Raw genomic sequence first — 14,424 nt, 5'->3', positions numbered from 1 at the left:
TATTGCCATCGTAAATACAATTTCCCTCAACTCGTGCAGCCGTTTCACCCTTGCCATACCCGACAGCCCACTTGCTGGGACCCACCATGGACCCGTCGGACCACTGCATACCAACATTCTTCATCCTACGAGCTAGATATGTACTCGCCATCACCGCCCAAGCGCCGACCTACCTGTTGGGACCCACCGGCGCAACAGCAGGACCGAGGCTACCCGACCGTTGACCGGCCCCGACGCTCGGAGACGTGCTGGGACCGACCTCGCCCTCGGGAGGAGGTGAGAGCGCGAGTCCAGCCCGCCTCCCACCAGCCCCGCTACTCCACCGAAAAGCCAATGCGAGACCTGTACAGTCAGCCCGCACGTGTGACCAGTCAAACTCCGGAGCAGCCATGCCTGCCTCTAATACGGGTCTCCCAGGCGGAGAAGTCAGAACGGTCCAGGTTGGGTCTCTGTTGGCACTGTCCCGAGAAATGGGTGATGAGACATGTGTGTAAACAACGCATTCTCTGTTATGCGGATGATGGGGATGAGTTTGAGGAGAACATTCAAGATGAGAATTTAGCCGAAGAGAAAACTGATAATACTCCCACTATAGTATTCGGTGATGATGTTCCCAATGACATTACCGACGCTCCTCTTGATGTTCCAAACAACGAGTCCCCTGGAGAGTTCCTCAAGAACAAAGGGATTGTCAAGAACGACAATGAGCCACCGCAAGTGCTCGTTGGGGTATCTGATGAGAAGATTGGTGAAAATGAGGAGACAATGCTAGAAGATAAAGAGGAGGATGGTTCTATTGGTGAAGTGGAGAAGATAATCGCCTCACTCAATGTTGTTCAAGTGTCATCCCAAAATGTTGTTGGAAATTGTTTGGGCAAGAAAGGAGATGGTGCTTACACCGAATTGCCCGTAATTGCTTGTGTCAATGTGGATTTGAATGTCGGTGATGTTCCAAGTATGAATCATCGATCAACATCGCTCGACAAAGATGCAAGGTTGATCCCTCCGAGTAATGACATGCCATGCTTGGGCATTCTGGGAGGCGTGGACAAGCTTTTCGATTTGGCAAGGAATTTTTCCGCCAAAGTTGGGTCTCCTTTGTTGATTTTTTATGGAAGTGAAGAAGGGAGACGTTCAACTGTTCGGTGTGTGTTTGATCCAGGAGGAGTTGCCTCGCCGAAGCTTCTGCTTTCAACTCTCCTTTTTGCTTCGTGGTTCCCACCTTGAGAACAAGGTGGATTTTAACCGTGGGGGAGTTGATACGAACCTCTATTAGTTTAGATATTATAGGGATTTAGCATATCTTTTTCTATATCTTTGTTTTCTTGTTCATTAAGTCAGTAGCATTATAAATAGGATAGACTGTTATCTTTTTTATTCATTCAATCAATTAATGAAATATTTTCTCCACCAAAGATAACGTGTGTTTTCCAATCCTAATTTTGGATTCCCTCCGCCGATCCTAATTGGACGTCGGAGTATTCTATCAGCCGCCGAGTTATCTGCCCGACGGGAACGACTCCCGCGCACAGAAACTCCGCCATCGTCCGCCGAGCCTGTTGGCCGCCGGAAATGTATCTTCACCGCCGAGCGAAACTCGCCGCCGGTGCTTGTTAAGGGAAACGCCCTTATCACAAACCAAGTAAATATGTGTCGTCTTTACGTTTCTGTTTATCTTGATTACACAATTACTCTATTCTGTCACAACAAACTGGTATCAGAGCCTGGTTTTCGGACTAGGATTTTGAATTCCGCATCTGTTAGGGTTTCTGTGTTAATCGATCAAGATGTCTGCTCTGAACGTGAAGGTCGACAAATTCACCGGGAGAAATAGTTTTGGCTTATGGCAGATCAAGATGCGATCCCTGCTGAAGCAGCAGTGTTTGTGGGCACCGCTCAAAGCAAAGAAGGCAATGGAGGATGATGAGGAGTGGACAACCTTAGACGAAAAGGTCCACTCGACCATCATGTTGTGCCTGTCTGACGATGTTATCATCGAAGTTGCTGATCAGGAGACTGCTGCCGCCCTTTGGACGAAGTTGGAGAGTCTATACATGACGAAGTCTCTAACCAACAAGTTGCTCCTGAAGCAACGTTTGTTTCGATTACGCATGCAGGAAGGAATGCCCCTTCGAGATCATCTGGAAAATTTGAACAAAATTTTGCTGGATTTGCGTAATGTTGATGTCATGAGCTGTTAGTTGCCCGTGGAGGGCAAATTTGAGGCAAGGATGAAGAAGTTTGTTTGTTTGGTATTATGATGATGCATTTGGAAGGAGGATTCAAGTCAATGTGGAGATTTGTTAGTATGCCTTGAATTTGTTTCCTAATTGGGATATGATTATGTTTCCTAATTATGATAGGATCTCATGTGTGCCTATTTATATGGGAGTAGACCACATAATTCTGTGATCGTGATCTTAGATCCAATCTGAAATCTGTAGCCATAATCTGAAAACACTCTGAATAAAATTTGTTATTCGTTCCTACCCGTGGATGTAGCCAATTGGCGAACCACGTAAATATGTATCTTTTTTACGTTTCTGTTTATCTTGATTACACAATTACTCTATTATGTCACAACAATATATATGGAAGATGATGATAGTAAGAATAAAATGGCAAAAAGTATTGCAGTTGGATTTTTTAGTTTTATGCTTTGCAGAAAGTAATGAGCACAAATCATTCAAACTTCTTGAATCAAGGATATGATAAATTAAACTGGATTAATATTTATGCCATTGCAAGCAAATTTTCTTATGTGATTTTCTTTAATGAAAGTAAAGCAACCACCAAAACAATTTTGTGCAGTGAAATTCGGAACAACTTTACATTCTTAAAAACTGCAACAGCTGCTCGAAAGTGAATATAAACTTGTTATAAATGAATTTCGCATACATATATGCAAACAAAATGAAAATGAAAGAAACTCCACATACACATATATGCAAACAAAATTGTAACAAAATTGAGTATCGTATGATTTAGGAGCTTGGCGTTTGTTCCGTCATCGGAGAAAGCACACAAGGGTGATATTGATTCGGCTCAGCCCGGCCTGGCCCATGCTGAGCCGAAAGCAATATCACACCATGTTTACTGCCCCATACATACATATCCACTTAATGAGTGGAGCAATGCTGCTATGAACCCTCACTATATATAGCTAAAACAAGGAATTTTTAAAGCTCTAAAACAGCAACATCCAACGAATAATGTTATCCCCATCAACAACAACGAATCTCACATATATGCTAGTTTTGTTTTTTCAACGTTATTTATGAGATTAATTAGAGATTTCGATGTAGTAATTATAGTAAGTAGGAGGAAGATTATGATTAATTAGGTGGAGGGGCAATGGATTCTGAATGGTGAGAATGGGTGATGTAAAGATTCTTATCCATGTCTTTATGCACTAGCTAGATCAGTTTTTTGTTTTAATTAATGAGACAAAGATAGTTTAAAATCCACGTTTGTTTTAAACACTTTCCAGAAAGGGAATCAAGTTAGTTGACACAACAAATTATAATAAAACTCGAGAAGCCACAACACGTTAGAGTGCGATTTCATGACACCAAAGGCAGCATTAGGAAACTCCAATTATTGTATAACTACATAACATAATTTAGTTATAATACTGTAACTCGGGAGATGATTCATTTCAAAACTTTTCTTAACACAACACTGAACTATATCAGTTTGAAAAATATAATTATTTTTCATCATGAAACTGTAATTGATGTCAACTAATATTAAAGTATATATGATTTTAAGTTCTCAATGTTCTCATTTTAAAAAAGTTATCACGGGAACCACCCATGTAACTCGTATATATCAATGCTCAAATCAAGTATATATTCCATTGTTGTTTGGTGTCAATCAACTTGCCTTTCGAATGTCAAATAATGGCCAAGACATGAATCTTAATGTGCATAAAGTTGTATAATTGATAAAGGAAAGTCAACCCTAGCTTAAATGTGAACTGTGTTGAATCTTATTGGGATATATCTTATATGTTGATAGAAATGTGTTTGATTTGGTTTCTGCGTTTTACTCCACATGTGTGTTAGATTCTGGTAAATAAAAAGGGAGAATACAGATATGCCCAATCACAATTATTGATTACAAAAGAATCATGCATGGTGTCATGGATGAGGTTATCTCAATCAAAATTCGGATATCTCAACTACTACTCCATAAAATATGGAAAGGATGATTGTTAGTATATTGAAACATATTTATAAAGAGTCTTATCATTGGGATTAGAAGTAAAACAGTTGAGGCTTGAGTATGAAATAAAGCAGTGGTGGCAAACGAAAGTCCAGATTGAATAATAAAAAGAAGATAAAATGGTAGATGCAACCATCAACCATGGTGGTAATCAGAAGATGGTCCTCAAGATTTTCATATACATACGGTAATACTGCACCATGGCATGCACAAAGTAGACTCTGTTTCCTGAGTCCAACGAGAACCACACAGTTTGCCTGATTGCCTTATTTACACAAAAATTGTGTCTATGCCTACCAACTTTAACCCACTATTTCTGCTTGAGGTGAAACAAACAATCTACACGCACATTTGATTAAAATTCATGTCATCCTCAATATTGTATATGTATACCTTTCGTAATTTAATATGTAATGAATTAAGTGATCAGATACTTCAAGTTTTATATCATCAGTTTCAGTTCTAGAAACCCAACGTGCTATTTCGTGTTTAGAGGTGTTGTTGTGATAGAATATAGCAATTGTTTAATCGAGACAAACAAAAACGTAACGAGACACAAAATTTATGTATTTCACCAACGTTGTGTTGGCTACGTCCAAGGGCAGAAATGGAGAACGGATGTTATTCAGCGAGACCCCATTCGGCTAGCGGCAAACTATACAGATACAAACCAGATGAGTAAAAATTGATGTATAATAGTAGTAGGACAATATTTCGAAATTTATTATCAACGCACTGACTAATACTTTAGTGCCAAATGTAAAACAGAAAAAAATGGGAAACGGCCGACGTCGAACAAATATGTAGGAAACGTCAACGAAGTCCCTATCGTATCCCGCCAACTAATTAAATTTCAACACCAACCAAGTATATGTGACGAAAAAGTCATGTACACTTCTACACCACTACAGGATTAAAGAAATTGATGAAAAGGTAAAAGATGAATGTGGGCCAATAAACAAATTTTAAAATACATTTAACAGTCACTGTCCAATTCATAATATATCTCTTAATACTTGAACTTTTGGCAAAAAAAATAAAAAAAGAATTTCAAGGTTGCTTCTTTTTTTACAAGGATTTTTCAACCAATTTGGATGCAAAAGTAGAGCTCGAGTTATAAGATTTTCACAGCAAACACTACAAAACTATATGAAATAACCAAAAAATAAATAAATAAAAAAAAGTAGCACTAATCCTTCTAATAAGCTAAAGTCATCATCACTGTCTCAAAACATCAATCAGATATCAGCACAATACTCCATCTACAGAATCCCTCCTCTATATAACTTAAATGTATTTTGCTCTGATAACTAAAAGAAATTTTAAAAATACTAAATAAATAAAGACAGTAGAGTCATTCTTGTCCTTTACAAGAAGCCGGGATCACTACCTGAACCTCCTCAGATAACATGACTCAACGAAGCAACAAGAGGCAGTCAATCTTCAAAATTTCATCAGTAATCAAGAGGTTTCGCTAAGTCGGTACATTGTGATCTCTTGTTGCTTAAAATATCGACGGTCCTCTTCATCGACAAGGACGAGGTTCAGATAGTATTTCACACTAAATTTGTTATTTATATTCAAATATGTAGGAGCTAGCTCATATGGGCTTAAGAACAGTCTGACAGGAATAGATTCACCTGCCAAAGGAAATGGCCATCAAACAAACACTAGGATATTTTATTGGCAGCTAATTATTGAAATCTTAAGTAGCATACTGAATGTGACTGGTGAAACTTTTTCTTCGAAGCAAGATTAGGGATCAGCACAAACAAAGTTGGGGAGAGGGTAGAAAACAATCAAAAGGAACACCATATAACCTATAGGAGCCAAGAACGTCTGTCTGCCCAAATGCACGGCATGAGACAAAATAAAGAAAAGTAACAAAGATACCTCTGACTGGAGCACCATCCATCAGTTCAAACTTCGCAAGTGTCTCAGTCTCAACATGAGTGTTCGTCCCTGATCCTGTTGATTCTCTGCGTCTGATCTCAAGATCCATGTTTTTAATCTTGATTCTAACAAGAAGAAAATATATTTTGCCTACAATGACATCTTTCAGATGGTACCTATATAATCAAATTTCCAGTCAGCAGGTTATCATTCTCCACATGTAGTAGACGTGTAGGACACAAATTTAAACCAGGATTATTTGGTGATAGTTCTTTATCTTGGTTGAGCCACCCCATCCCCAACATACAGGCTATAATTAAGGCAAGCCACATGCAAGAGACTAGAGCAGCATTTGGCATTGACTACAAATAACCCAGATATTTGTAATGTGTCCTTCATAAATGTTATTTTGTATAGCTTTGTTCAAAAAGAAACAAATAAGCCTGACTTAAATTCAATGAGGGCATGAACTTACTTGCTCTTGTTGTATTCAAACTCAATATGCAGGCAATCCTCAATCCCAACTTCCATCTAGATATAAAAGAAAATATTTAAACTGTGTTACCAATAACTACTTAAGTAGAATAATAAATACTGAGATATACTCACTGTGAACATATAGTATCATAAAAATGGTGAAGTAATAATGATTTCAAACTTGTCCCAATTTTTTTCTTAAAAAAGTTGCATAACCATCAGATAGCAGACCAAATAATGTAAATTTGTATAACAAAAAAAAACCTTAATGCTGTTGTTGATAGACGGAGGAGGACTATCATTCCGAACCTGAACAATGTCAAATGGTAATGGAATCAGTTAGACTAGTTTATAACAACAAAGATCACATCATAACCTCAATGACAAAGAGGGATCACAGCAAGAACAACAGAAGAAATGGGAAACTACTTCCGGCAATAACAGCCCCTTTGAGCATTGACTTTCTGAGTTCTACGGACAATCTCGGAGTATAATTCAGGATTAAGCCAAGAAAATATACACTTCAATTAGATTTTGAGAACTGCATAAAAACTCACTTCTATGGATAGTGGATAATTCTTCCTAGTTCTGGAAACTGCCATACTAGTGTACTACTGTATCCAGATTATTATTAACTGGACAAACTTTCAAACATGAACAACTATAAATGTCCCTAAGATTTGAAAGATATTCCATAATGTAACATAAATGTTTTTAGTAGGGCCATAGAATATGGTTTTTACCACGAAGTCTTGGTATTCCACTATGCTCCCACCATAATTCCGACTTATTGAGACTTTTAGGACATACCTGAAACATACACAGAGGTCATAATATTGGGCTGCTAACTGATGAAACTTTAAAGATAAGAAGCCCAAAAGGCAAAAGCCAGACCATGCAGAAAACTCAAACACAATCATACGATCTTCATGAAAATCTTATCTGTTGCAACAGAATTGATTTGAGAGCTTTGACATGCAAAATCTTCATTAATTTTATAAGATGAAAATCCCTTAATCAAAATTAACAACTTAAAAACTGAATGGGCTGCACATAGTGAAATAAATATGATGTGCCACTCAGAACTTTATTTTTGCAGATAAGCTATATGATCACCAGTCAAGTCAACAAAATGAATAGGATAGTTTATAAAATAATTATAGCTAATTGTATGCTTCTTTAGCACAGAGATCAAAGCATGAAAGCAGTGAAGACTGTGAGCAAGTTGCATTGAAAAATTTGTTGTTAACTGTGAACTTACCTAAGCCGCACATTTGCCCCATTATATGTTTCGTATGGCATCTCCACAGTAGGAAATTCAAAGGGAAATGTTTTCCTCTCATATATTTCTCCAGGAATATCCAGCTCGCGAACTACGTGTACAATAAAAGAAAATTATACAACAAATTAAAAGGTTAAATGATCCTACTTATATGCTTATTAAATCATGGCATAATACTGCTATAATACTGTCTGAATTTTGAAGCATGATACATATGTGTGTCCTAATTTACCTAGAGAGATGCAAATATAGCATATGAGGCATGCCGGAATATGGATTAAGCTGTTGATGATGCGCTATACTAGATTATAATGCTTTCAAGACAAATTGTATGTGCTTACCTAGGGAAGTGAAGTCATAAAAGTTGCCTCTGTCAAAATACATTTCTGCAAACACAAAAAAGAATTGGGGTCAATGTTGTCAGAAATTGAGGATGTATGGAGCTATACTTCTTTTGGATTTTCGACAGCTATATTACAAAATTCTCTTTGAGTGGCAAGAAGTTCACTAACCAATTCGACTTTTGATAAAGCGGTGGCTTCTAACAGATAAACACTGTGTATGTAAACTGAACATGCACAATTGGAATAACATCAATGACATAAAAATATATACTAACCAATCTGACCAAGCAGCTCGATCTTGATACCATTGTGTTCCACCTTCTTCCCTGAAATCGGTTCGATGGAGATCTGAAAACATGGCGCATAATGTACGCCACTATGATCAAACACTCAAAATCCAACCACAAACCATGAACCAAAATTGGTGACACACACTAAAGCAGATACCTTCCCAGATATGGTTTCTTGATTATGAAAGACGGGGATTAGTACCGTTTTACCATTCTCCTTCTTCAGTGCTACCTGTATTAACATTATAGTATTATACAGACAAAAAAATTACTTGAGGACTCCAGTATCTGACTTAACCACAAGAAAGTCGATGCCTGCATTTACTAACACTATCGATAACCCACCAACGACTTATGATTGACAAGATAATTTGAACAAGGTATAAAAATCATACAACTAACTGCTTTAGCAAAGCATCATTTGATGCAAAAATATGACACGAATTCATATCGTTTTAAGTAATCTAATCACAGATGAGCCCAGTCTATTGAGAAACTAACTATAGGTACAAGCAAGAGCAAAACATGTCCTGGTCTTAATGTTCCTTGAAGACTTATGCAAATGCACGGCCGTAAATAGATACAACAAGTGTACAGAAATAAAAACAAAACAAAACCTGCTTTCGAGATTTCCCATCAGCTAATGAAATGGTAATGCTGCATGCCGGCTTAAAAGCTCCAATTATATAATTCTGAAAGCAGAAGCAGGAATTTACATAACTACTAGAAACTCAGAACAAAGAAGCAAACAATTATTATTATCGTTACCATTGCGGAAATTCGACTCTGTTTCAATTCAAACCCTTAACTGAAGCATCTGCACGGTCCAAACACCATTTATAATCGCATTCTGGAAAAGATCTAATCCAAAAACCAATAGCAGATCTCTAAAAGTTTACAATGTGATAATTTTTCTTATTGATGTCATAGGAACTTAAATTTCCACACAAAGCCCCAAAACGATCTAGTTTTACAGTTTAGGATTCTAATACAGGAAAAAAATTGAATCAGATACATACCTAGGATATTCATAAGATGTGTTAATGGAAGATCGGAGACAATGATAGATAGTAATGCGATGACGGTGCAAGGCCGAGTGACTATTGAGGCGGGAGGTATGGAATCCCAATCCCAAGGAAACCAAAATTTATTCACGAACTTCTCCTAGTTGAAAGATGAACAATTTTTTTCAGAGCATTTTTTCATTACAATTTTAATTCTAATTCTAATTCTAATTCTAATTCTAATTCTAATTTTAACAATAATATTTTAATTAAATAATGTTAATAATGAATTACTCTTCTGTTCTTTCAAGATTAAAAGTCCATTTTTTAATTAAATAATGTTAATAATGAATTACTCTTCTGTTCTTTCAAGATTAAAAGTCCATTTTTTAGAGTATAACTATTTTACTGTATTTTAGTTCATAATATTAAGTTTGATAGCTTCTACACTAATTTTAACAGTGACTTATATAATACTAACATAAACACTAGTATTAATTAAACACTTATTTGGTAGTACAAAACATATCAGTTGGCATTATAAAATATATCAGTTGGAACAAACTGATACATTTTATTTTTTCAATTGATAAGTTCTGAAATTTTATTTTAAGATAGTTCCAAAATGATTCGCACTTAAATCACATATTTATTGTAGCATTTTCGTGGGTCTTAAAGAAATTGCTATGATAAATGAGTAAGTATATTGTTGAGAATCGTTTCGTATTACAAAGTTGGTAGGTTTGTGATAAAATATCAAGCAAACCAACTAATAAAAAGAGAGTACTAGTAAATCATAATTGGAGTGTTTAGTTAGGACTAATAATTTCAATATTTTCGATTAAATATTACCAACCAACCAACTTTTCAATACCGGGATACAGGAATTGAATGTAAGCTTTAAAAAGAGTTCTCAGATGACCCATTTAATTTAAAATATCCTTTTTCCATCTTAAGACGGCACACATTATCTTGATCAACTTGCTCTCTTGTCCCCCTCATTCTCCTTTCTATTTTCTTTTCAATATCTTTCATCCCCTTTTTGGTAAAATATTATCAAAACTAGTTCTCCACAAAGATCACATTACCAATTGCCAATTGATCAATTAGGGTGAAAGTATTTTGTACACGTAAGTTTACATATCATATTACTCTGTGATACTTATTTGCCTAAGCTATCAATTTTCTTTGTTAGGGCATTCGTGTGCAGTAAAACTAATGCAATTTCACTGGTCATCAACTGCTAATCTGTTTCACGTTCATGATTCTTTTTCAGTATAAGAAATAAAAAGGTATTTTTGGTATTCAAAATATGAAGCTTGATAACTTAGAAATTCTATTCGAACTATTCAATAATCGCACAATATATTTATAATATCATGTTCCATTCTAAGTAAAATACTAGGGTGGTGTTCTGTTGCCAAAATAAAATAATATCAAGATATAATCTAGGATTGAGTTATGAGATTGTTTTAGTCATAGGGGATTAGCTAAGAATAATTATCTCATGATTATACATCTAGGATTGAGTTGTGAGATTGAATCTCATGAACCAAATGTCAAACCTACCTAAAACAGAGGAGGCAAATTAGGGAGTAATTGAGGAGTCATTAAAGAGTAATTGATACACAATTGATATGGAATACTTGTATTAGAATAGATTTATTCTTTCCCTAAAATACTTGTATTCCTCCCTATATAAGGGGGAAGAACGAATGTATGAAGAGACACACAAAAACAGAAATCCAATACAAGTTCTTTTCTCCAAAACGCTCCAATATGCGTAGTTCTTCCAATCCTCTCGATTACCATCGATAAGATGGTATCAGAGCAGGTTTACGTGGGATTGAGACTCAGAAAATTTTCATCACCGTCTCAAATACCTTTCCCGACCCGTTGAAGCCTGCAAAACACAACCAAAAACGATGTCAGATTCCGAATCTGATAATCCACCAAAATCCAACCAACCAATAACCCTTTCAGCCGAACAATTTGCTGAATTCATGAGACTAAGCCTTTCTCAGAAAACACAAAATCCACAGCCTTCATCCATTGAATCCCTAGGCGAAATCCGTCTGGCAGAAAAGCTCAATGGAGATAACTACCCCATGTGGGTGAAATTGATGAGAAGAGGAATTCGGGGGAAGGGTCTGTCCTCTCACATAGACGGAGTTACAGACCCCCCACCCTCAACAAATCCGAACTATAGTCGGTGGCAACAGCGGGACGATTGTTGCTTCAACTGGATTATAAGCAACATCGACGCCAGCCTCATAAACGAGGTCTCCTAATACGAAACGACATTCGACTTGTGGGATAGTCTCGCCACAACGTATGGGAGCGGCGCCGATCAATTCCAGATATCCAACCTGCACAGACAAGCATACAGCATCAAACAAGGGGATTTGACCCTAGAAAATCTATGGCAAAAGCTTCAGGATCTCTGGATATCCATCGACACCAGAGACCCGAATCCGATGGACTCTCCAGCAAGTATCGAAAAATACAACCAGTATATACAGAGGCACCGGTTGTACCAGTTCATCTGGGCTCTGGATGGCAACAAATACAGCAAAATCAAGAGGGATATCCTCAATATGGATCCAATTCCGTCAGCAAGAAAGGCTTATGGCCTAGTAAGACGGGAATCTGTAAATGAGAAACTCCTCACCCCGGACACCGGTATCGGAATCGGTCATGCAATCCACGACCGAAACCGAACACCCACGCCGCAATACACCCAACCACCGAGGCATCCCAACCAACAAAAGGAAGAAGACAAAAGCAAGCTGACTTGCAGCCATTGTGGAGGAAGGAAACACACCAGAGATACCTGTTTCCACATCCACGGATTCTCGGAGTGGTGGGAAGAAATGAAACGAGCAAGGCAGGCCCGAAATTCAGGCCGAAACGGCGGAGGCAGAGGAGGTGGAAGGGCGTCGGTAGCGGTTGCTCTCGAACGCGCCACCTTCACCGAAAACTCAGCGGGCGGCAGCGGAGGCAGCGGCGGCGGCGGTGGAGTTAACCCAGGCAGCACAGGCGGCGGCGACAACAAAACAGATGCGAATCCACCAATCGCATCAGTCGCCGTAGCGAGGACTTGGTCGGAAAGTAACCAATCACAAAATAATGGCCAAACCGGCGGTGACAGCGAAAAAGGGGGCGTCGGAAAAGCTAGGGTTCCCACAAGAGAGAACCATCTGGAGGCGGCTAGGGTTTCTAAACCCGAGCATATATCTATCAAGCTTTCCCGATTTGCAAAATTGCCCCAAAACTCCCACAATTCCCGAATATCACCCCATCCGAAAACCCCCCCCCCCCAAAATAGCACCCCAAATTTCCCATATATTACGGAACCCACCCCAAATCCTCCTAGATTGGCTACCAGACATGGGAAACAACCAGTTAGGGGGAGACCCACATATGGGGGGACATCAGACAGGGGGAGAGACCCAGCCAAGCCCTGTCACAGACGTTGGTCCACCTGAGGAAGCTAGTAACACCGCCGGGCCGTCACATCCGGTAATACATAACGACGAGCAAGGTGACACGAATCAACCGTCAACCACGCCTTCGATTCCTGAGGTAACCAGTTCAGATTCTGATAACATACCTGTGGACGATACTAACCTTAATAGGGGAAATAATGAGGAAAGCGGAACCAGTGGAAGAAGTGAAATGGATCTATACGAGTTGCCCCCAAGGAGAACAAGAGGAGTGCCTCCCCGGCGGTACTCACCTGACTGGAAAGGGAGAAAGGCGAAATACGCAGTATCTAATATTGCGCAAAGTCACCTATCAGAAATGGCCCGGGCCTTCGAGACTGCTCTATATGAAGAAGAAGATATTCCACAGTCTTTTGAGGAGTCAAGCAAACACCAACACTGGAGAGAAGCTATGAAAAAGGAAATAGATGCTTTAGTCAAAAATGGCACATGGGAGAAATGTACGCTACCAAAAGGGAAGAAACCAGTCGAATGTCGATGGATATTCACCATAAAACGAAGAGCAGATGGTTCAATCGAGAGGTACAAGGCCAGATTAGTGGCAAAAGGATACACCCAAGTGTATGGAGTAGATTATGAAGAAACATTCTCCCCAGTTGCAAAAATGGAAACAGTACGAACACTCCTATCTGTGGGCAGCATGTAAAGATTGGGCACTACACCAGTTCGACGTGACCAATGCCTTTCTTCATGGAGAACTCGCACAGAATACGGAAGTATACATGGAGATCCCACCAGGCTTCTCTGAAGAATTTGGAGGAGGAGAAGTGTGTCGACTACGGAAAACACTGTATGGCTTAAAGCAATCCCCACGAATCTGGTTCGGAAGATTCTGCCAGGCTATGATCAAACATGGATTCCAACAAAGCCATTCTGATCACACCCTCTTCACAAAAAGGAGGGACAACAAGATAACTTGTCTAATCATCTATGTTGATGATATGATTATCACCGGAGATGACGTAGAAGAAATACAAAGGTTGAAAGAAAATCTGTTCAGAGAATTTGAGATGAAAGACCTTGGCGCACTGAAATATTTTTTGGGAATCGAAGTACTGAGATCTCGACACGGAATATTCTTGAGACAGAAGAAATACGTCTTAGACCTGTTAGCAGAAACAAGCCTTCTTGACTGCAAGCCCGTAGACACTCCAATGGTCCCGAATCATGGCCTCAAAATAGATATGAAGGGGCAGAACTAGCAGACAAAGAAAGGTATCAACGCCTTGTCGGAAAACTCATATACCTCTCACATACGAGACCCGACATTGCGTACGCCGTGGGCGTCGTGAGCCAATTCATGCACCAACCTCAAGCCAATGACATGGAAGCCGCTTTGAGGATTGTGCGTTACTTGAAAGACACTGTAGGCTATGGAATCTTCCTAGCAAAAAGAGATGA

At 38.7% G+C, this 14,424-nt stretch overlaps 1 protein-coding gene across 1 annotated transcript; it reads right to left on the bottom strand.

Moving 5' to 3' along the window:
• Positions 1-5,423: 5,423 nt before the first annotated feature.
• Positions 5,424-9,715, bottom strand: LOC121797139 (vacuolar protein sorting-associated protein 26B-like). The gene is made up of 12 exons (XM_042195875.1): positions 9,533-9,715; positions 9,282-9,330; positions 9,131-9,205; positions 8,671-8,745; positions 8,499-8,571; positions 8,221-8,265; positions 7,859-7,970; positions 7,341-7,407; positions 6,862-6,906; positions 6,596-6,651; positions 6,121-6,296; positions 5,424-5,867 (listed from the first exon to the last, which is right to left on the bottom strand). Exons 2-12 carry the CDS (start codon positions 9,282-9,284, stop codon positions 5,689-5,691), a joined length of 906 nt encoding a protein of 301 aa, XP_042051809.1. The 5' UTR covers positions 9,285-9,330; positions 9,533-9,715; the 3' UTR covers positions 5,424-5,688.
• Positions 9,716-14,424: the final 4,709 nt, after the last annotated feature.

Source organism: Salvia splendens, chromosome 3 (assembly GCF_004379255.2).
Source record: "Salvia splendens isolate huo1 chromosome 3, SspV2, whole genome shotgun sequence".
NCBI classification, from domain to species: Eukaryota; Viridiplantae; Streptophyta; class Magnoliopsida; order Lamiales; family Lamiaceae; genus Salvia; species Salvia splendens.
Note: the sequence above shows the minus strand (reverse complement) of the source record. Positions and strands in the feature narration are given on the sequence as shown.

Coding starts and splice junctions, on each gene's coding strand:
- LOC121797139 (XM_042195875.1), bottom strand. Junction 6,907..7,340: donor TGGAATACCAAGACTTCGTG/GTAAAAACCATA, acceptor GACATTGTTCAG/GTTCGGAATGATAGTCCTCC. Junction 6,297..6,595: donor TTTGAATACAACAAGAGCAA/GTAAGTTCATGC, acceptor TTGATTATATAG/GTACCATCTGAAAGATGTCA.